This window comes from Leptosomus discolor, chromosome 3 (assembly GCF_034619465.1).
Source record: "Leptosomus discolor isolate bLepDis1 chromosome 3, bLepDis1.hap2, whole genome shotgun sequence".
NCBI lineage: Eukaryota > Metazoa > Chordata > Aves > Leptosomiformes > Leptosomidae > Leptosomus > Leptosomus discolor.
Genome location: NC_141393.1, coordinates 40,269,866 through 40,291,944, shown reverse-complemented (window position 1 = coordinate 40,291,944; position 22,079 = coordinate 40,269,866). Strand labels below are relative to the sequence as shown.

The 22,079-nt window shown below is 42.4% G+C and overlaps 1 protein-coding gene across 1 annotated transcript in view; it reads right to left on the bottom strand.

The window, feature by feature from the left end:
- The window catches only part of RGS6 (regulator of G protein signaling 6), a 269,437-nt gene that overhangs the window by 42,809 nt on the left and 204,549 nt on the right, over positions 1–22,079 (bottom strand). The window contains exons 4-12 of the mRNA XM_086463544.1: positions 21,250–21,356; positions 18,897–18,948; positions 16,117–16,181; positions 13,093–13,169; positions 9,975–10,056; positions 8,795–8,869; positions 7,386–7,484; positions 6,267–6,328; positions 1,739–1,849 (exon numbers count right to left, since the gene is read on the bottom strand). Of these exons, the coding sequence (XP_086319670.1) occupies positions 1,739–1,849; positions 6,267–6,328; positions 7,386–7,484; positions 8,795–8,869; positions 9,975–10,056; positions 13,093–13,169; positions 16,117–16,181; positions 18,897–18,948; positions 21,250–21,356 (730 nt within the window). The remainder of the gene's footprint in view (positions 1–1,738; positions 1,850–6,266; positions 6,329–7,385; positions 7,485–8,794; positions 8,870–9,974; positions 10,057–13,092; positions 13,170–16,116; positions 16,182–18,896; positions 18,949–21,249; positions 21,357–22,079) is intronic.

The following is a 22,079-nucleotide window of genomic DNA, read 5'->3' as shown; positions in this document are numbered from 1 at the left end:
GAAGGTGTCCCTGTCATGGCGGGGGGGTTGGAACTAGACGATCTTTGAGGTCCCTTCCAACCCAAACCATTCTATGATTCCATAAGCCAGCAGTGTACCCAGGTGACCAAGAAGGCAAACAGCATCCTGGCCTGTATCGGAAATAGTGTGGCCAGCAGGAGTAGGGAGGTGATCGTGCCCCTGTACTCAGCACTGGTGAGGCCACACCTTGAATACTGTGTGCGGTTTTGAGCCCCTCACTACAAGACATTGAGGTGCTGGAGCATGTCCAGAGAACGGCAACGAAGCTGGTGAAAGGTCTGGAGAACACATCTTATGAGGAGCAGCTGAGGGAACCAGGGTTGTTTAGTCTGGAGGAGGCTGAGGGAAGACCTTATTGCTCTCTACAACCACCTGAAAGGAGGCTGTAGTGAGATGGGGGTCAGTCTCTTCTCCCAAGTAACAAGGGATAGGACAAGAGGAAATGGCTTCAAGTTGCACCAGGGGAAGTTTAGATTGGATATTAGGAAAAATTCCTTACTGAAAGAGTAGTCAAACATTGGAACACGCTGCCCAGGGAAGTGGTGGAGTCACTATCCCTGAAGGTGTTCAAAAAACATACAGATATGGCACTGTGGGACATGGTTTATTGGGCATGGTGGTATTAGGTCAACAGTTGGACCTGATGATCTCAGAGGTCTATTCCAACCTAATGATTCTATGATTATTATTCAAGAACAGACAGGATTAGATTTAGTATTGTCTTTTGAAGGATTTGCTAAAGCGAACTCCCAGTTCGGATTTGGTGCCAAACAGCAGCAGCTAAACACTAGGAAAAGCTGCTGAGCACTTGCAGTAGTTGGCCACAGGATGTGAGTAGTGAAGGTGATACACGACATGGTGATTCCATTCAAATCTGCTACGACAGCTGCTAGGCATAGAAGCAGGCGAGGCAATTCTTGCCTACTACGAGGGCTGTGGATAGCCTGTGATGGCAAGAGATGTAGACACTGGTCAGACTCCCCTTGCACCAGCACCACACGGGCACAAAATGATCTAAACTGCAGTGCTATGCTTCGTTTTGTTTGAGGTTTTTTGTTGTGGTTGTTTTTTTTTTTTTTTCCCCCCCAAGAAATTCTTTGAGGTGCAAGGCATTGGAGGTCATACAATCATTCCTCCTCATCTATTAGACACCATAGCCAGCTTGTTCACTAACAGGTGAGGCCCAAACTCACTTTGTCAATCTATTGTAATTCTGACCTGCCCAGTCTCGCACATTACATGTGAGCTACAATCCTCCGGCTCCAGTGCCAAATGCACCTCCGCACAGTGGGAATGGCCACTGCCCTATAACCTATCCTGTTCTGCCAGCAGCATCTTTCATGGGATCCCAGGATGCGAGCAGGGCTGCAGCACTGCAGCTAGGGGAGGACCAGAGAGCAGGCTCCCAAGGGTCGAAGATGTGCTGGAACACATCTCTTAGCAGTATCCTGAGTCTGTGCATGTCCTCCTTGACAGGCATGAGAATAGCCATTACCTGACTTACAGAGTACCACACATCAAGTCATAAGGAAGTGGAAGGGCTGAATAAATCACAGAAGTAGTGATAAAGCATAAGCTCCTGTTTAAACTTCAGCTATGTAATCGTACCTTGTAAAGTTACAGACATCCAACTTCCTATCCAAACAGGGCAATGCGAGAAGCATACAAACAAAATGGCAAGACAACTCTAAAATTACTTAAAACTACCAATTCTTACCTCATTTCAATGTCCCACAATGCTGCGTCATCACTTATCCAGGGATTGGAAGGCTCAGCAGGAGTTATAAAGGGGTCATATTCCACATACTGCTCCGTGTAAGCTATTAAACTGACAGGTATAAAAAAGAAGAAAAAAAGAAGAACAAAAAGAATCAGGGCCTGAATGTTCGGTCACAGTCAGAGAGGTATAGCTTTTCTTTTTTTTTTTTTTTTTTGTGTGGGCTTCTTTTTATTTTTGTAGGGATTAGTTGGTTTCTCAGGAACCACAGTAGTCCCTTTTCCCAGGGACGGTACATGCAAGGATTCCTCTGCAAACACCCACCAGCTCACTGCAGTATTTTCCTCAAGCTCATCTCTCTTGAGATGCCCACAAAAAGCCCAATGAGGCAACTACTGGATTGCTGTGGCAGGACTTCCCCCCAAAGAGCCATGGGATGGCTATGAAGCATGCATCCTCCTCCTCTTTTGTTGCACATTGCTATTGCCTCTTGCCCTTTTGTTTTTTGTAGACTTTTGCACCCACCTAATTTTATGCATTATAAGTAACTCATCTAAATAGGGTCATGTGCTGTAGCTAAGACTATACTCAAATATTTGGAGGATCAGAGTCCAGGCACCATAGCTTCAGGCTACAGACCATTTTTTTGTTATGCTGGTATACCATTTAGTCTAATGGCACTATTGTAAAATAGTTCAATAGTAGTTTATAATAATTAACTTAGAATGTAGTAAATTGTATGCATGTTGGGAAAACACCTGGTCTTTATACTGGCTTGCTTCATGCCGAGTCAGATAAGAGACATACAGCCTCTAATCCTCACTAGGATGACATTCAAAGAGCTTCCTGGGAAAAGGACTGTCTGCTTGCATAAGTGTCTGCAGAATTCCACTGGGGTTGGGGATACGGGAGCATTTTTACAAAAGAAAGACAGCATATATGAAATAACTCAAAAGAAATTTGTCCTAGTCTATACTGGAAATACTCTAAGGCACTTTCTAATTTTTTTGCCTAGGTCTGCCAAGTAATTAACTAAGTTAATTGAGTCTCATCATACCAAACAACTAATCTACTTGCACTGTGATTGTCCATGCTAAACTTTACCTCTGGTCTTCCACATCTCAAAAAGGCAGGAAAATGAAAAGACCCTGTGAAACAAAGGGTCACAAAAGGCATAAAGTTTCCCTGACCTGCTCCACAATAATTATTTCTTTTTGTTTGTCCTAGCTCTTATCATGAGGAATTAAAATCATACACTTTTGTAACCACAGCAGGTTCCCGTTGCCCCTCAGGGCACTCAGGGCTGTCTCATCTCATTTCATTAATTACATTTCATGACTGCTGTGGGTCAAGGGTTGGAGGAGGGAGCAGCATCCAATTTCAGAGAGCAGCAGCAGTCCCTGAGACATCAATGAGAGAAAGGGTTAGTTAAAAAAAAAAATCCAACAAAAAGGATCAATCAGGAGATATCTGCTGTGAAACTTGAATTACTCCTAATAAAATAGTAAGAAGGCATCAGAGGTGCTAGTACAAGTACTAGCAAAAATAAAAGCAGTAAAAACTAAATTAAATGAAACAAGGGGGAATTGCTAAGCACATTTTGCTGATTCAGTATAATGACAGCAGTGGAATCATTGCCTCATTGTCTAAAGGAGGCTACAGGCAGGGGACTCGTAAGGGAAAGTGTTTCTGTCAAAATGCAAACCTGGACTTTTCGCCTTTCAGGTGATGCACTGTAATTCTGAAGAGGTGGTGGGAAGAGTCCACTGAAGGATGCAGAGCTTGCCTTGAGAACCCAATTGTCTTACAATCAGGGGGCCCTGCTGAGCCTTCACAGTAACTCTGAGGAGCTGAGAGAACAGGACAGATTTTCATCTAGGGAGCTGAGATTGCTTCTGGTAAGAAGCTGCTCTGGTTTTCCCTAGCCATTTCTGTGATGCGACATGTAGTGGGATTGCACTAACACTGCACAATGCGGTCAGGAAAAACAGTAGGTAGAACATATTGATAGTTTTTCTCAACAGTTCTCAAATTTCATTGCCAAATCCTGTACCTGACAGTGTGTAGGTCCTAAGCGGGGAGAAAGGATGTGAAAGAAAGGAGAAGAAAACTGTAGAAGGTGTCTGGAGCAACTGAGGGATGCCTGCTCCCACAGTTGGTGCACATCTACTCCTGGAAGGGGAACAGGGAGGAGGGGGAAGAAAATCTTCAGCAGTGGGCATTTATTTTATGGGAGCTGGGGATAACCTTTTCATGGCATTTCCATTCCTCTTCTGCTGGACAAGGGCTATCCCATAAAATAGAATGCATTCATGGAAAAGGTATGTGATTGGTCTATCACTACTAAAATAATATCTTACTCCTGTAACTGATTAGACAGCCGCTTGTTTACCATCCCCCCCCTCCCCCATCTTATTTGCTCCCTTGTCCTGCCTGAAAGCGCCTTTGCACTGTACTGAAAAAATGGCAGGTGGTGCTGCTGTCAGGCTTGGCTGCCGAACGGAGCATGGCAAGAAATCACCTCCTGCACCCCAATCTGCCACGCTGCCACTTAAACTAGTCCTGAAAGCGGGGCCCAGCCTGAAAAGTGATTTGCTAATAATGGCAACTCCTTATGCAGCAGATTTGTTCCTGGTGTTTGTATTCAGTGTTCTACATCAGGCTCTTTCAGGCTGCACAGGTTTTTATTTCAGGCAAACGCTCAGCTCAGGTCATCCACACATCCACTCATCCTCACCTGCCCCCACCCCTGCCAAGCCATCAGCCCCGCTGCCTCCCTCCCCGCCTGCCCCATGACCCTCCACACCCAGGCTGTGCTTCCCACCGCTCTCCGCACCAAGCCCTAGGACCCTCCAGCAATGCTGCCACGCAAAGTCATCATATAACTGAACACTTCTTCACAAGATAAAAATATCACAACCATGGTTTTAGTCCTTTATGATTTCTAAATGAAACTTTCAAAACAGGAGAAAATAACTTTTTGATTGTTCTCATTTTATTTACTTTTCTCCTGCTTATCAATTTGCACTGGTTTTGATAGCCACATTTTATCCAATTTGGGACCAATAAAAAAAAGCGCCCTTTCAAACCAGGCAATTTTTTGTCAGTTTTACTGAAAATTAATAGGGGTTTTTTGGCATTGCCAATGCTACATTTATAATGTCAGTAGCTCCTGGCAAATTTGAACAACCACTGTGTTATGTGGACAGGATTCAATGTTCGCAAGTGAATGAGTTCTACTGAGTCCATCTTATTGAATAAATACCTACCTAGATAAAAAATCAAGCAAAACAGATCTGCTTGCTTGTAAATTACCAGCCTGGAAATTATTACTGTCTCAGTATATTAAGGTCATTGTAAGTAAATTCAGGACAAAGTGACATTTTTTGGTAAAGCATAAATGTATCTTCTTAACACAAAAAGAACCAGAAAACCCAAAACATAAATATGAATGTGCTAATTTCAATCATGCGATATAGCATGCGCAGGATTTCAGGGAGCCTCTGAATATTTTCCATTTAATTGGATAAATTTTCATTTTAATTGTTAAACTTTATGAGCCAATAGGAACTTGCTGTGTGGCTCTCGCCATTTAATTTGCCTAGTTCAGTGCACACACGCTAATTATAGGCGCAGGTACTGCAAAGCACATTTCATAGGGAAATCTGTTTTAGTTTGCTTATTAAAAATTCCTCTATTATTTCTCTACAAGGCACCAGCCCTTATCATGTCCCTCGTGTTCAACACAGTTTTGCTCTAGAAGTGATGTTATCGAAGAGCATGCCGATCCCTACATTTGTCTCAGTGATTCCCCTACAAATGTGACTAACTTACAAGTATCTAAGTAAAGGAGCTGTCCTTCTCAAATCTGAGCTTGGTTTTTACCTGTTCATACTTTCCTATCAGAACTAAAAATTCCGGAAGTCAAATTGTGCCTTGATTTGCCTCTATGAGAAATCCACCTCTTAAAACACTGCCTTGAGTAGTCCAGGCACAACCCCAGTACTTCCCATAGGGTTTCACACGTACAAGTGGGAGTAGAAACTGGCCCTACAACTCCAGTATGAACATGGACATGAACACCATGTGCAACAAGACCCAAACACAGCTCCTTCCCCAGAGCTGTGCCAGAGTAACAAGAGATGAGCACTAAGAGTTCATCCACAAAAGAAAAAAGGGTATTTTCAAATTGAAACAGGAATGACTTTTCTGTAAATAAACTCTAGGGTTGTGAAGCAAAGGGAAACAACAGTACTGCAAGGGTTCTTTCTTTTGTGAATAATATTTCTTTTGCTTTCACAGTATGACAGCATCCTTGTTTTTCACCTACTTTTTCTCAGTGGCAGAAGAGCGAGCGCAGAGGTGTCAGTGGCCAGCACACAGGCAGCATGGCCAGTCAAGGATGGGAGAGGACTGATGCACAGGAAAGGGATCAGCCTTTTGTGTGTTTCTGCCTGCTCTCTGTTTCTGGAAATGCCAAACTGGAGATGAGGAAAGAACTGGAAATCATGCAAGCAGGGACACTCACCTTTCTGCTACTTTGGACATCTTTAAACAATGTCTCTCTATCTGCATGTTCAGAAAAGTTATCTGAGGAGAGAGATGACAAGGACATTAGCTCTACAGCGTGCACTGATCATATCCCAACACGCTATTGATTTCTCTTTCCAAACAGATTCAAATAACTCAGAAGGAAATAGGACCCTTCCCTAGGTATTAGAGGCAGCTTATTAACTGGTTCCAACAGGAGTCTCCATTTCCTACAGCAAAGCCCCAGGGGAAGCTTCAGAAGACAAAATAAAAATCGGGAAGGCACATATTTGGGGCTAAGATTTCTAGAGTCCTCAGGGTGCAATATGATCCCCTTTTTACACCACAGTCCCCTCTTCCACTTCTTTAACTGACTGGCATCACAAGACCAATAACAGTTTACAGCACATTTGCACTCCGCTATGAACCAGTTCTTCACAGTACTCTGCAGCCTATGTTGCCTATGATGGAAAAACCTCAAGAAATTTAGTGTTTAGGTCTAGTTCAGAAGACCACCCTAAAACTGGCTGCCTAAGAAACATGTTAAAAGCTCTCTTTACTAAAATGCTGACCTAGCAGTTCCTGCCTGTACTTCAGGGAGTGCTGCTCGTTGCAGGAAAGTTACTTTGAGGGAGACTTCCCTGTGCCAGGGCAAGGATGTGCGACTTGGCTGGCCATTCCTTGGAGTGATTGTGCAAACGACTTTTTCCCAGGTCCCTACAAGCTCTGACTGTACAGTCATGCACTGCATGATGCCTTTCCTTACCACTCATCCCCAGCCTGTGCCCCAGTATGCTGGCTTCTTCCCTAGCCTTTTTAACTGTCCACTTTTCAGACATCCTCAGTGAACCAGAAATGAACCTGCCTACTGGTTCACTGACAGAATAATAGTAGATTCACAGGCCAGTATTGCCCATAATACATATCATCATACAACTGCACTGCTCAATGAATATACACGTATCTTTAAATATTCACTACTTTACATAAAGTACGTGAGGATCAAGGACAGGTAAAGCATACAATTTGTTTTGGTGGTATCTCAATGACTTTATATGCTTTTATTTTTTTGCACATAACAGTTCTCAGAAGAGCTGCCATATAGTCATCTTCTTACTTGTTTCCGGAAATCCTCTTTTGTAGTTTTGCGTACAGGTTGGGAGGGCACATGTACAGGGCTTTGGGGCTGAGACTCCTCTGTAACCCCGTATACTGACTGCAAGGAACAAATAAACAAACAGAACAGATTATGGCACTTTTCTCTGTTATGCAAAGCAGCAACGTAACAAGCCAGCAACTTCCTACTGTTTATACCCACACAGGTCAATAATCATTCAGCCTGGAGTAAAATTTACAGATCAGACCGTGCTTGCAGAAGCCTGCACTTGAAAGGTCTGCAGGCACATTAAGAAAAGAGTTTATTTTAAATGTTAAAATGCAGGTGATAATTTTTAGGAGCTCTGAAGGCTGTGTGTGTCAATGCTTGCAGGATGAACACTGGGAGTGGTCATTGGAATGAAACAAGCAGAGAAAGAAAAGACTAGAACCTAATCACATGCCATTTTCTTTCACTTGGTTTCATTTCTTATTGTAAAACTACGCACTGAAGAAAGTTGCTTAACCAGGTGTCAATGGGTCAAGTTCACGTGAACCTCTCTAAACAAAAACCTGCAGGTTGACTTGTAGCCATTCTTTTTCAGGACAGAGACCTGCACTGAAAGTAATATCAGCTACCCTTTCATTTAGTGCCTTTGCTTTTTATTTAAAATTCATAAGAGACATGTGAGGAGCTCTGCTGCAATTTAACCACCGATGGAAGCTCCTGAGTCTGGTGTCCCCTCCGAAACAGGTAACAAGTGATAGGACAAGAGGAAACAGCCTCAAGTTGCACCAGGGGAGGTTTAGATTGGATACTAGGAAAAATATCTTCACTGAAAGGGTTATCAAGCTTCGGAACACGCTGCCCAGGGAAGTGGTTGAGTCATGATCCCTGGAGGTATTTAAAAGATGTGTAGATGTGGAACTTAGGGACACGGTTTAGTGGTGGACTTGGCAGTGCTAGGTTAATGGTTGGACTTGATGATCTTAAGGGTCTTTTCCAACCTAAATGATTCTATGATTCTATATATACAGAAGAGCTAAAACTTGCTGGAAGTCAAAGACACCCAAGATGCTAACGATCCAGCCTTTGAAATGATTAAGGTGGGTAAAAAGCTCTGAAAAATATGTGCCCAAATAATTTCTGAAAAATGGGACCTCGGTACTTTTGCCAATTGCTTTTAATTTTATGGGAGCGCAGAGCCAAGAGTCATCTGGGTTTAACACCTGTCTCAGCTGTATCAGTCACCCAGCCTGCACTGCTCTGCTGGTAAAACGGGAATAGTAAATTCACAGCTTAGAACAAGAGGGAATTGATATTTGCAAAACACTTGTGGTTCCTATTGGTAAGCTCTGATATACTGCAGATGTCAAGTATGATTTGCGTTTAATAAAAACCCCAAAAGAAAACCAAAAATTCAAACTGACCTTTTTCACCTTCTGTGGGTTTTTCATACGACGACACTTTCTAATGTCCATTTCTGTGGTGTTCACACAGCCCGGCTGAAAATAATGGTAATCATATTACTCCTCTGTTTACAATCCACATGCTACTTTACCTCTCTAAAATAAACAATTAGATCAGGTCCAAAATTCTTCCCTGAAGTTTGTGTCCCATAAATTGTGCTTGCTAAACAAGAGAGTGCAGATACCCAAAGTCAGCATCTCAGCATCAAATCCATTTACTCCTAACTTTGGCACCAAAAGAAAATCTCTCAGCTAAGAGTACAACTTTCTCTAGGAAGCCTGAGTCAAACTAGGTAAGCGGCTTTTCTTTTGTATGCACAATGAATAACCTTCAAATTATCACATATTTCTGTATTGGGTCTGCCTGAGATGGAGTTAATTTTCAACATAGCAGCCCTTGTCATGCTGGGATTTGTATTGGTAGCTAGAAAGGTTGATGACACACCAGTGTTTTGGCTACTGCTGAGCAGTGCTCACACAGCATCAAGGCTGTCTCTCCAACATTCTCCCCTCACCAGTAGGGTGGGGGTGGGCAAGATCTTGGGAAGTGACATAGCCAGGACAGCTGACCCAAACCGACCAAAGGGATATTCTATACCATGTGACATCTGCTCAGCAACAAAAGCTAAAAGAAAGGAGGACGAGGTGGGGGACTTTTTATTACGATGTTTGTCTTCTGGATCAACCACTACGCGTACTGAAGCCCTGCTTCCTAGGAAGTGGCTGGACATCACCTGCTGATGGGAAGTAGAGAATAAATCTTTTGTTTTCCTTTGCTTCCGTGCACAGGCTTTGGTTTTGCTTTACTGAACTGCCTTTACCTTGAAGCACAAGTTTTTTTCCATCTTATTTTCTCCTCCCGTGTACTGCTGAGGAGGGGAATGATAGAGCAGCTTGGTAGGCACCTGGCATCCAGCCAAGGTGAACCCACCACAATTTCCAAATCAATACTTCCATGCATGTGCAAACCTAGAATCTTTAAAATAATCTTGTAGACACTTGGCTTGTTTTGAAATGCAAGCAAAATCCATGTGGTGACTTCCAAGGCGATGTCTTTGTGCAATACATGGCACAGTGTTTACTAGTATTAAAATGTTCCTGTCAAAGCCTGGAAAGTCTCATCATTCAAAAAGAGCTTTACCACAGGCCTGTGCACATCCCAGAATGCTCTTTCCTGGCTGTCCAAAATCTTTCTTTCTGTTTTATCCTTTTTCCTGTCGATTCTGAAAACAAAAGCACAAACATATGTGTCAACATACAGTTAACGATTTCTTCTTTGTTACAGTTCCTAGCTGGAGTTTTAATCCCATGACAAAATAATTCAGAAATCCACTTTTTTATACAGAAATGTCACACTCCTGCTTGCAAGGCCATGTACCATGAACAAAATATCACTGATGTTTGCTCCAAAAGAGATTTTCTTATTAAGGCAGAAAATTTATTTTAACATCTGAATTTTTCATCTGGTGAGGAAAACAATCTTTCTTGATACTCTGTTCCCAGACCCTGATTTGGCAGGCTGAGGAAGTTCATGATTAGCTTTGGCTGTCAGGACACCCATTGGGACCTCCTTACTCCAGCTGAAGCTCTCGGCCAGTGCCAGAGGTCCACGTTGGGAGGTCCCGTTGCACTCCAGTGCGCCAGCAGCACCACTGGTATAGCCACAGATTGTGAAGGGGCAGCTACTACAGGTGTTTCCAGCAGAAACAGCACAGGCAGCACTTGGGGCCACCCTTAGGGCTCTGCCCACCTGCCCTGGTGTTGGCAGAGTGAGGGGTGACAGCACAGGTGAGCGGAGCCGAGCTTGCTGCATGGCCCCGTGCAAAGCCAGTGCTCACCCAAGAGACATGCAGCTGGGTCAGCAAACCGCAACTCAGTAATTTCAGCACTGATGCAGCCAGTGAATCGACTCACTCAAAGCACACAGCTCAGACACCACCAGAGGTTGTTCAAAGCAACTTTTCCCCTATCTCTTGTCAGCATCAAGCAATGCGTGCCTGGTGCCTCACTCCCGGGCTCAGCTCTACACATGAGCACAGCACAGCCACCACCAGCTTGCAAGATCTACCTGCAGAGGCACTGGATGAGGTGCAGGAAAGGAGGAACCACTTCCAGAGCAGTACTGAAAAGCTGACCATGTCCCCATGCTGGGTTCCTGCAATGCTGCCACCCAGGAAAAATCAAAGCAGTGAGGAAAAAAATCATGCAAGCTGGGATTTCTAACCATCAGGCTCTCCCCTCTCCTGTTTTTCTTTTGGAGGTGTAGTGATCCTCGGCTAAGTCTGTGCTAGAAATGTATCAAGGGGATTAAGATTGAAACTGAGGGACTGAAACTGAAGTTGCTGAACACCCCTGTCCACAAAAAGCCTGAGTCCTCCAAAGTTCGGTATCGCTCTCTGACTATCCGCCCTGCAAGGCTGAGATGAGAAACCAGCTCTGCCCAGGCTCTGTCCCTGCTGCCAGACAGCAGTCACTGCACTGCGCTGAGGAGCAAATGCAGACATGCAGCCCAAAACCTCTTTTTCCTGAGCGAGCCTTTTGTGCCTGACCAAAGGGGAAGGTGAAGTCTTCTGCCAATCTCACATCGCACACAAACTGGAGGGACCTGTTGGAGGCTCCATGAATTGTCTTCATGGGTATTTGTGCTGAACCGAAACGCAAACCCAAGCTTGGCTCAAACCCTCAAGCTTACTGATAACTGTGGCTGCAGTTTTTGAGCAACGTAGGTACAGCAATGGAAATCCTGTGTGCAAACGAAGACATGGAAAGCAGAGGAGAACTTGGTAAGCAGGAGGAATGTTTTCAAGTATTTTTGGTTTGTTTTCCTTTTTAATTAATTCAGGGCTGTGAATTACACTGTGAATTTCAGCCCCGTCTTGTTGGAAACCTGAAGACTGAACCACCACATAAACTGGGAACCAAGAAGCTGAAACTAGCCAGCATAAAAAGTTGATAGCGGCCAGTCCATGCTTACATTTCAAAGAAAACTGAATGGAGAAAAGATGAATAAGCAACAGTGATCACGGCAAGAATCTGATATTTGCATTTCTTTCTTAGGTAATAACTGTATGGTGTGGACAGAATGTGGAATTTTGTTTTGACTTAGATTTTTTTTTCCCCCCTTCATCTTGGCATTAAACATTTAAGTATCTGAAAGTACAATTGCTATCTTAACTTCTAATTTTCTCTTCCAAACAGAACACTGGTATTTTGGTCAGAAAAAAATCCCTTAATTACCTTGTAATTTAAAGGATAATTACCATGTACTTAAGTGGCGCATAATTACAATGTTATTAAGCAAAGAATTAATCAAAATTCCATAGAGTTAATCAAAGGTAGAGGCATATACCTCAGCCACACCCTCAAGAAATGATGTTCCTTAACTTTTTAGCATATAATGCTCAAAGTGCAAATTCCTTCTAGCGGTACAGTGTTGGAACTGGTGTTCTCATGCGCCATCTTCACCAACCTTTCCCTTTTATAGGTGACAACCACATGCACAAAACTGACACAGAGAGTTCTAGGTGTTAGTTTGTAGACACTAGTCTACAAACCCTGGACCATACCCGTTTTGCAGCAATAATGAAAACATGCTTAAAACATTGAGAGGCTTCAAACTGTTTTCATGAGGGAAGATGAAAAAAATGTAGATTTCAATTATGAGCAGAGGATAGGAAAACCCCAAATACTAAATCTGAGTAAGTTTCATGTAAGTGGTACTCAATTCTCCATGCTAATCTAGTAGCATGAGTTGCCCTGCAGAGAGTAGAGGTACAATGGAGTCAACTGGAGATTAGTACAAATGAGAAAACCAAATCCAGCCTGCTGTAAATGCCACCCTTATAATCACTTTGAAGTGGCAGTATTTTTTAAACTCAGAAATACTTTACAAACACAGAGTAACACAGACAGATGACTGTCTGAAGTTCTGTTCTTTCTATTTATACAAAACAAAAATACTACACAAAAGCAAAAGCAGAATGAGCAAGTGAATTGCCCAAACTCTCATGGCAAATCCAGGCTCAGGAGCTCCTGACCAAGGTTTCCGCGTACAGATAATTAAACCCATCTTTCAGGTTCTGGCACAAACCTTTAGAATGGGATCACTATTGTTTCTAGTCTGCCTGTTATTAAAATGCACCAACAACTTCTGAGCTTAGTTGCAGTAAAGACTTGACAGAGAAGTTTTAGCTGTACAGAATCCCCTTCCTTTTCCATCTCTAAATACTGGTGCAGTTCAGTGCTCCAGGATTACTCACTTCACTTGGGCCTCAGCTTGCATAAAGATGAATTCCCACTTTCTTGCAAATGCTCTCTGAAGTCTTGCTAAGTTTTCCTGACAAAAGATTAAAATAGTAAGAACAATTAATCCCTGTAATGATAACAACTGCTTAAGAGCACAGTCAGCATGGCAGGTGTTTATCTTATTCAATTTTTTTTATTTTTTTTTTTTTTTAAGTTGGAAAACTCAAGACACAGAAATCAGTGTTGGTTTCAGTTGAACTATCTTGCAGGCAAAGCAAGGTTGTAACACATCCTTTCGGGCTGCAGCCAAGACAGCCCTGTCAGGGAGAAGTAACAGCATGTGATGAAGACAGCCTGAGCTCTACTACGAAAATAATGGTGGACTTGTTCCCAAAAAGATCATACTGGGAAGCTTTGTCATGCTGACCACTTTCATTTCTGATAGCAGATGGCTGCCACCTGCACATTTCCCTCTCATCCCCACTTTCCCTTCCTCCCCCCACCACTCTCTTCTCTTCAGGTTTTCACTAAGGTGCAAAGCCTGAGCATCCCTTGTTTTGCTCAGTACCGGTCACCGCTGAGAGCCTTACACAGCTGCACAGCACTGAAGGCTGGGGACTGCCAGGACAATCCACAAAAGGAAATAGCTTGTTTGTCTGAAAAATGAACATTGCTAACTGCAAAGACTGGGTCCAGGTGCAGCCTCACGCTATGTCTGAAGCAAGAGCTCTGGTCCAGACCCATTACAGAGAGTGTCGTGATCTGAACACTTGAGGTGGATGTGATTTCATCACAGCTAAAGGTCAAACTCAGGACATGGTCAGAATTTCAGGCTCAAATGGCACCCCCAAAGCCACATATCCATACCCACCCTGATACGGATGCCTACAACAAACCATTAACCTGACGCCCTTCTCCATTACACTTGCTTCAACTGTTGCAAGTTCTCATTGAAAATCAACACTATCAGTTCTACTGCTGTTCTTTTTATACATATTCCCCTTATTTCAAGAAAGTGCTTAAACACATGCATTACAATGCTAAAAGAAATCTTTCTATTATTTACTTTAAACTCTTGTGTAACACAAGGCATAAAGCTTGGCGCTGTTACCACCAAGTCCCTGTAAGAGTTTCAGTCCATCTACACAGAGGAAAACAGTCAAGCAAATGATTCACAGCTGTGCTGAACTGTGATGATTTCCACTACAAGGAAGAACTACTTGTAATTATCTGCAAAAACAATTTTTTTGGGTTTCTTTTTTGGTGTTTTTTTTTTTTTTTTAAAAAATTATGTTCACATGTGCCCTCTGGAGTAAATATGCTGAAGCCAATGAAACATCACCAATTGAAGAAATATTTGGATCATGCTTATGTTTGGCCAATTATAAACAAAACTGAATGCAATTACGCAAGCTTAATCATACCATTAAGACCCCTGTTCCACCAGTACAAATGGAGGGTGGGGGCTTGTCCATGAATGCTGCATGCAGAACCTAAAAACTATGTACCTTGAGATGCTTTCTAGAGATTCTCTTTGGAAACTCCAAGTCAGTGCTGACGCCTATGGAGAAGCGTGCTCATGCTACATCTCCAAAAATGTGTTCTAAATGCACAGGGCTCCTTCCTGCTCCTGTAAGCCTGTTTCTCTCACTTGTGCTTAGCTTACAACTCCATTGCTGGAGCTGCTTCAGTTCCCATAATGACTATGAAGAGTTGGTGCCATTCTTATCTGATTGTCTCTAATTAAGAGAGCAAAGTTTGCATGCAGAAGTAATCTCTAATTGTGCAATGCAATATTCACAAGAAAAATGAGAGACTGCCAAGATCTAATTATTTGCCATCACTGGAGCATTGCTACTCTCAGTAGACAACGATGTGCAAAAGTACTTAGCCATAGCCTCACTGCATGTGTGTGGGAGTGTGCGCACTGCTGAATAGATCTTTAGAGTCCTTACAGCTAATTGGTTGGCTGTGAGCAATTTTAATGGTTTTAATAATGAAATCAGCAATATGCAAAAAAGAAAACTCAGCAAAAGGATGTCTAAGTGCATGCAGATTATTGTATTCCATCATTTATGCTTCTACTTCAAGATTAGAACTCTTGGGAAATCTGGATGCATTTCCAGGGTGGACTAGATAAGTGGCAATTTTGGCATGCTCTTCACTGAAAGGGCCAAATGCATGTATATATATCCACGTACACAAAAGTCCCAAAATGTAGAAGGTAAGGAAGAAGGAAAAAAAACCATTCTTGGAAAAAAAAACCTAAAATACATGCAATGTAAATGTTTTCATCGCAATAAACATGAACACAGAAGTCCACTAGAACCAGCTTTGTAAACAAACGCTCCAATGAAAAACTCCACATTTGAAATTCGTCTGTTACACTGTTGAGCTAGTAAACAACAACAATAAAAGTCAATATGATAGAAAGAAAAGTTCAGCTGGTCAGAGTGTTACACTGCTGGTATTCAGAGAAACTCACACCAGCCCTGCCCCTCCTGCCTCTGTCTTCCCACTTCTCTCCACCCAATCCCTGCACAATCTGGAGATATTTTTATGGATAACCATTTCATAACAGAAAACACACTGAAGAAGCTTGAGTAATGTTTTTTTACATGGCATACTGAAAACAGTCCAAGTCTAACATCTGAAAAGTTTTGTAACTAGAAGCGTCATCAGCAATTTCATCGCCCATAATGCACCTGAAAAATCCATCATTTCCGTGTGTTGATATCTGCTATATAAACCAGGAACTGTTAACTGGAAACAGGAAACCAATGTAAACTTTGTGTAATTTTCCCAAATTTTGGAGGGCTGGCTATACAGCAGACGCTTTAATTTGAGACACTGCAAAGACAGGGACGTTCCCCAGTTGTGTTCCTGATGGTGTCTCCAGACCAGCCTTCACACAATTCTGACTATTAAAAAAAGACACAGTAAAGGCTGACCCCAAAGCACAAAATGGTAACATTCAATTGGCGAGCAAAGCTCTCCCCACATCCCTCAGCTTTAAATTCTAGCAGCAGTGTACCTACGGCTTCATAATCCGCCAGCTCCAGCCTAGCTTTGTTCTGCATGGTCCGTTTGCAAAGATAGATGGCTAAAGGGAGAAACAGAATGGAAAACAATTACAGACAGATTATTAGTACTAGATCTTAAAAAAGAAAAAAGTGGTCCATGCACTGTTCGTTCTCATCGGAAAGCAACATGAAGCAAGGAATGAGAGGGCTGAACACCCAGCTGACATTACCCACTAGTAATCTCAGAGGCCTTAAACATCTGGGACATCTCATTTAGAAGTGCTGAGAGTAGATGCCAGGACCTAACAAGATGTCTGAGAAAGTCACAATTGCTTCTGGGGCTAGTAAAAGATTTAGCATTAGCAACCTGTTCCCCTCAGCACTTTGGGAACATGCCTGACAAAGCGAGCAGCCCTGCACTTCTTTTGCCCACTTGTTTGAAAAAAAAATAATTAAAAAAATCCCGACCAGGGTATTGAAGTGAAAACAGAAATACAGACCGGATCTTAAAGGTATGATCTAAGCATTTTTACATATGCTACACATTCCAAATAGTTAAGAAAAGCCTTCTTACATTTCACCATAGGCAGACACTGCAGAAACTGATGTCATTTGGGATTCTGAGGGTCAAGATAAGTCCAGTGCACAACACCAAAGCAGTCCCACGCTGCCTTCTGGGAAAGCCTCAGCTGGACCTGCTAGCTCACCCCATTTCCATTACAGGCCAAAACACAAGGTCCCCAGCACACCCTGGATATACAGTCAGGTCTGATATACATAATAGAGGTCCACTGCTCTCGTTTGGGGATGAATCTAGACGTGAATTTCATAGCTTCTTTGTGTTTTGCCCTCTCATGCTGAAGGGCCAGGCACTTATTGTCCAACAGCGTACTAAACTGGAGCGGGGTAGAAGGCAAAGCATCATCTACAGAAAACTGCAATAAATCTTTTCCAGAAAATTTCAGCTTTCCTTTGAAAAGCATAGGATTTTGGTTTTCTGGTAAATACAATTTTCTGACCCCTTCATGGATGTTTTTCATTGGAAACCTGTTCTTCTATTGAAAACACATGAAAAACACACAGTGCTACTCATGTAGTTCTATTCTATGCTACTCCTATAATTCTAACATTCATATGTTAGATTATGCATGGTAACCAGAGTTGACCAGCCCACACATATTTATACATCTTAAGCGCAGTTTCTTCTGTAAGCCATTTACAACACCAAATAAAGTGAGAGTCACATCATCTCACAGTATTCCTTCATGCTAAGCAGTGACCTGCTATTAGCAAGTTAGTTCCTGTCCTGTGAGTGGATCCACGCAAACAGAAAAAGTATGAAGTGCTGCTGGGATTTCAGTTTTATTGGGGTCTACTGCTAGTTCGGGATTAATTCCTGGGAAGACTCCATCTGTACAGACCTCTGATACGCAAAGACTGATTATAAGCATATGTTAGAGATTTCTGGGACAGATGAAAATCTGTCACTACAGGGCTCAGAGCTAATGCAGTTGCAGCTTGTCCAGCTGTGGGTCAGCTCATGCAGGAATTTATTTTGAGGTGTACTGCTCCACTCAATGCCCTTGCAGCACAATAATCTGACTGCGAAACCAGTTATTTATCAGATACCTTAGGAAAAAACAGAACTTCCCTCCTCAGACTGTTATTCTGATATTTACAGAATACATATTTGGCATAGTTCAGACAGTTATATATGGTGACTGTAAAATCTGGAAATTATTTTGCATGTAATGAACAGCATCATGTTTTTTCCTAAGCAGTTCCCTCCCTGGGATAAACACAGAAGTCTCTGCTAGCTTCCCTGTCGATGAGGACTGCAAATGGACATGACAGACACCATTGCAGGCTGTTTCTCCACCCCAGCAAGTGATTTCCAGAATCCATAATGATGAGTAATTATTCCCTGAGAAAGAAAAAAAACCCTGATTATTCAGGGAGGAGTTCTCAACTGATCTTAGATTATGAGATATTTCAAAAGAAGGACTTCCAGAAGTTCCTGTTTCATGAGTGCACACATGGATTCACTTCCTCTTCCAATGCCACACCAGGATGCAACAACCGATTTTATCATTTAACTGTGTAAGAACTGCAATTCTGGAAGAGACAGCAGTATTGCATGCAGACAGCTAAAGATAACAACACCGACATATTTTCTTTACGTTATTATCACTGTCTGCAGGCACCCACATGTTTAATGTGCCACGTTGCAGTTTATTAGCCCATAAATCATGCTCAGTCTTCTCTTTCTTACCAGCTATCAGCTGGTAATCTTAAAAAAATGGGAAAAATAAGCCTGATGTCATACATCAGAGAACTTTAACTATGGGTTGCGTCAGTTATATACTGGTTTATTGATCAGCCAGATGAGCGCCCAGATGAAGTAACTTTTTATTGATCAACATATCAGTCAGCTACAGATCACAGTATGTTCTCTCACAAAAGCAATATTGTTATTATTTAAGATTCCCAAGGAGCACTATTCTACTTACCATAAATCCTGCTGAAAGGAACAGAGCTATGGGAGAACGAAGGCAACAGCAGGTAAAACCCTGGCCCCACTGAACTCGATGGCTACAGCTCTATGAGCTTCAAACACCTGAGGGTTTCACTTCACGTATTTGAGACAGGCACATATCTGCCTTTAATGCTAGAGTCTGACAAGAAACTATGATGATGACGGGTTTATATGGCCATCAGTAATTATTTTAAAGACATTTTTTTCCATCGCAAAATTTCTGTACTAACTTTCTACAATGAAATAATTATACTCTCACCATAGTCTGTGTTTTCTGGTTCCCAGCAGTTCGAAGGCCAAAAGTATGGTGCCTAAGAAACAACACACGCATTTTTGTAATATAAGAGATTAAAAACAGTTCAGATGCAGAACAACATTACAAGTACAAAAAGAAGTCGCCTATGGCCTGGTTTCTGCCCTCAGGGGAAACACTTCTACAGATCTCAGTAAAAGTGAGGATGCTTTTCCAGTAAGGTATCACCTTTAACATTCCTCACTGCAGGTAAATAGAAATGCTGTCGTACAAGCACCACTTGAAGAGGATGTCCAGTATCCTGATGACATGTTAGATACTGTTGCCAGCTCATTTGAATGTGGACATCTTACCCTTTATCCCCAGAATCTCCTCCTCTTTTCCCAGAAATTCACAGGCATCCTGATTTTTTTTTTTTTTTTTTTTGAGTATGAGAAAACTCATGGCCTTTTATATAGGCTACACACCACTTGCTTTTTCAGAGCAGCTACCAGTGTGGTTGGCAGCCTACAAAACAATTTACTTTTTAAATATAACAGATAGCAGAGGTCAAAACCCAGCTGATTAGAGTCGTTCTAAAAGCAGAAGTCCTGCTAAGTTTACTGCTTTTGTTTTCTACCCAGGTCTGCATACTACAGTTGCTACAATTAAGTACAAGATATTACTACATGTGGCTGTATGTCAGTTTTAACATGAATGAAAAATAATGTCCCTGTGATCACACAAATTACGGAACACTGTTTTGTATTACTGATGGGCATAGGACATTACGCACAGACTATTCCTTGCACCAAAATACAGTGAGAAAACACAGCGGGATCAAACAATACCAGGTTCAATGCTCCTTACTGACATAGATCTTATGAGCTTCACAAGATCATGAGCTACTATTAAAGGAGGGACTGATGTTGAGGTAGAAAGTGGCAAGAAGAGAGTAACAGAAAAGAAACATGACTATCAGGTTACTTTTGCAAAAAATGGCTGAGGAGAATCATTGCAGGAAATGGCAACAGGCAAAGAATAAGCAAAAGTTGTAGGAAAAGATAAGGGACAGAAAAGTCAATCAGCAGTCAAGACAATTTGATGATGTAGTTTACACAAGCTTAAAATAAGGAAAAGAAATTAAATTATACTGAAATCTAGCTCCTGAGAGCTGCACAGGACAACTTCTTACGGTGTCATTCTTTTAAAATAGAGAAAAAACACAACTAAATGGGCAATCAGTATTACCCCTGCTTCTGTCAAGTCTTACATGACAGCGGGAGCAGGACTTTCAGAAATGCAAGGGAATTGTAGTGAAAAGTCTTAGGCTGAATGATGCCAGATAACCAGAAGGTGGGCGAGATAAGGGGAGGTCTGTGATCTCCTGGGCTGCTTTGTTCACTGTGCCATTGGTCTCGTATGATAACACAATACCACACTAGCGGTAGGACAGTGAGCATGAGCGGCAGTAACATCAGATGCAAAGAGGAGAACAAGCTTTTCAAATAACAACCAAAAAAGAGGAAAAAAAAAATAAAGGAGGAACAGGAGGGTGAACAGGCACATATCACACACACACACAGAGGGAAAGATAAGGAAGCTGGTTAGGATCATGTAACAGTAAAACACAAATTCAGCCAGTAGGATTAGGCAGTAGGACTCCAGGTTTGAACTTACTGCTTCTTTTAAAGTTATACAATCTGTCCAAAAGGAGTTGTTGCAGCACAAGCACTCAGTTATCTAGGAAGCTGAAAGCAGCACATTTTGGACAGGGCATGGAACTCAAGCACAGGATGCTTTAAAAATTCAACACATCTGGAGGCACAGGGACACTGAGGGATAAAGATGTCCCAGCTTAGGTGACCGCCAAGGTTACAAATCCTTTGTAAAAAAGCCAAAGCCTGAAGCTTGCCCCCTCTCCCACACCAATCTGTAACCAAGAGAGGATAAAAATTTGGATTTTCTGTTGTGCCAGAGCTTAAATGTCCAACTCCAAAGTTTGACCTGGTCTGTTTTGCACCGGAAGATGGATACTCAGTTCTGTGCCAGAGTTAGAACCTGAAAGCCATTTTCTTTCTCCTGGTTTAGTTCAAATCTGAGTACAACAGCCTTGAAATCACATACCAAAAATAATCACAGGACATATCCGTTCATTTATGTAAAAACTGTGGGTCAGAAAGAAGGAAAGAGTGATTTGGGATTATAAAGCAGATCCTTTTGAAGGGACTTCATCACTTCCTAAGGCCTTCACCAAGATAGCCTCAATCCCTGACTTCATAGACCTAATGGGTGCTTAGGGATAAAGAGCGGATGATTTCAGCAGTATTATTGTAAGCACAGCAGAAGGGGCCACAAGGGAGGCAGAGGGCTCACCAACCTGAAAACGATAGAATGTCCCATCATCTTTCAGGGTAAGGACATGGTCTGAGATTGGAAAGACATAACCCTGTGCAGCGATAAGACTTCCCAAGTGTATTGCTTCTGCTGTGAAAGAGAAAACAGCAGGGATGTGTCAGGAAGACATGCACTGCACTGCACGCTCCTCTGCTTTCAGCAGCGGCTCTGGTGATGGCTCATGTGAAGACCTGGTGCACACATGTCTCTCTGTACCCAACTGCATCCTTATATCTTCCAACCAAACCGTGCAAAGCAGGAGAGCAGAAATCAGCCTTACAACACAGACGAAACACTGCTCAAATGCTTAAGCTCCTGGTTTTGTGTTTAGAAAATGTCAGACATTAGTTCAGCTTCAGAGTCTGAAATTCAATTCAAAGCACATTGTCCACCACAGGTGACAGCTGACAAGGAGCCTGTTCCATCAGTGAACCCCACTTGCCTCTACCAAATCCAACAAACACCTGCAACATCAGGTCATTAGCAGCATGTTTATTCATAAAGACAAACTCTGACACTGTAGCATTGCCATTCATTAGAGGAAACGTGGAGGCAAAGGGGAATACATATCCTAGCACTGCCAGGGCCACCTTCACCAGTGCAGAGGCACATCTGCACAGATTTACAACCAATATCAGCTGCATCAGCTTTCTCAGAGTTGCAAAATACAGATCAGCTGCTCGTACACCCCCAGGTAGATAATAAAGCTATTCCTTACCACTGAAATTCAGATTTGAGACTTGACTGGACTCATGAGAAGGGATCTCTGTATAGGGATCCCCTGGATGAGACAATACTGCCTCTATCTCTGCT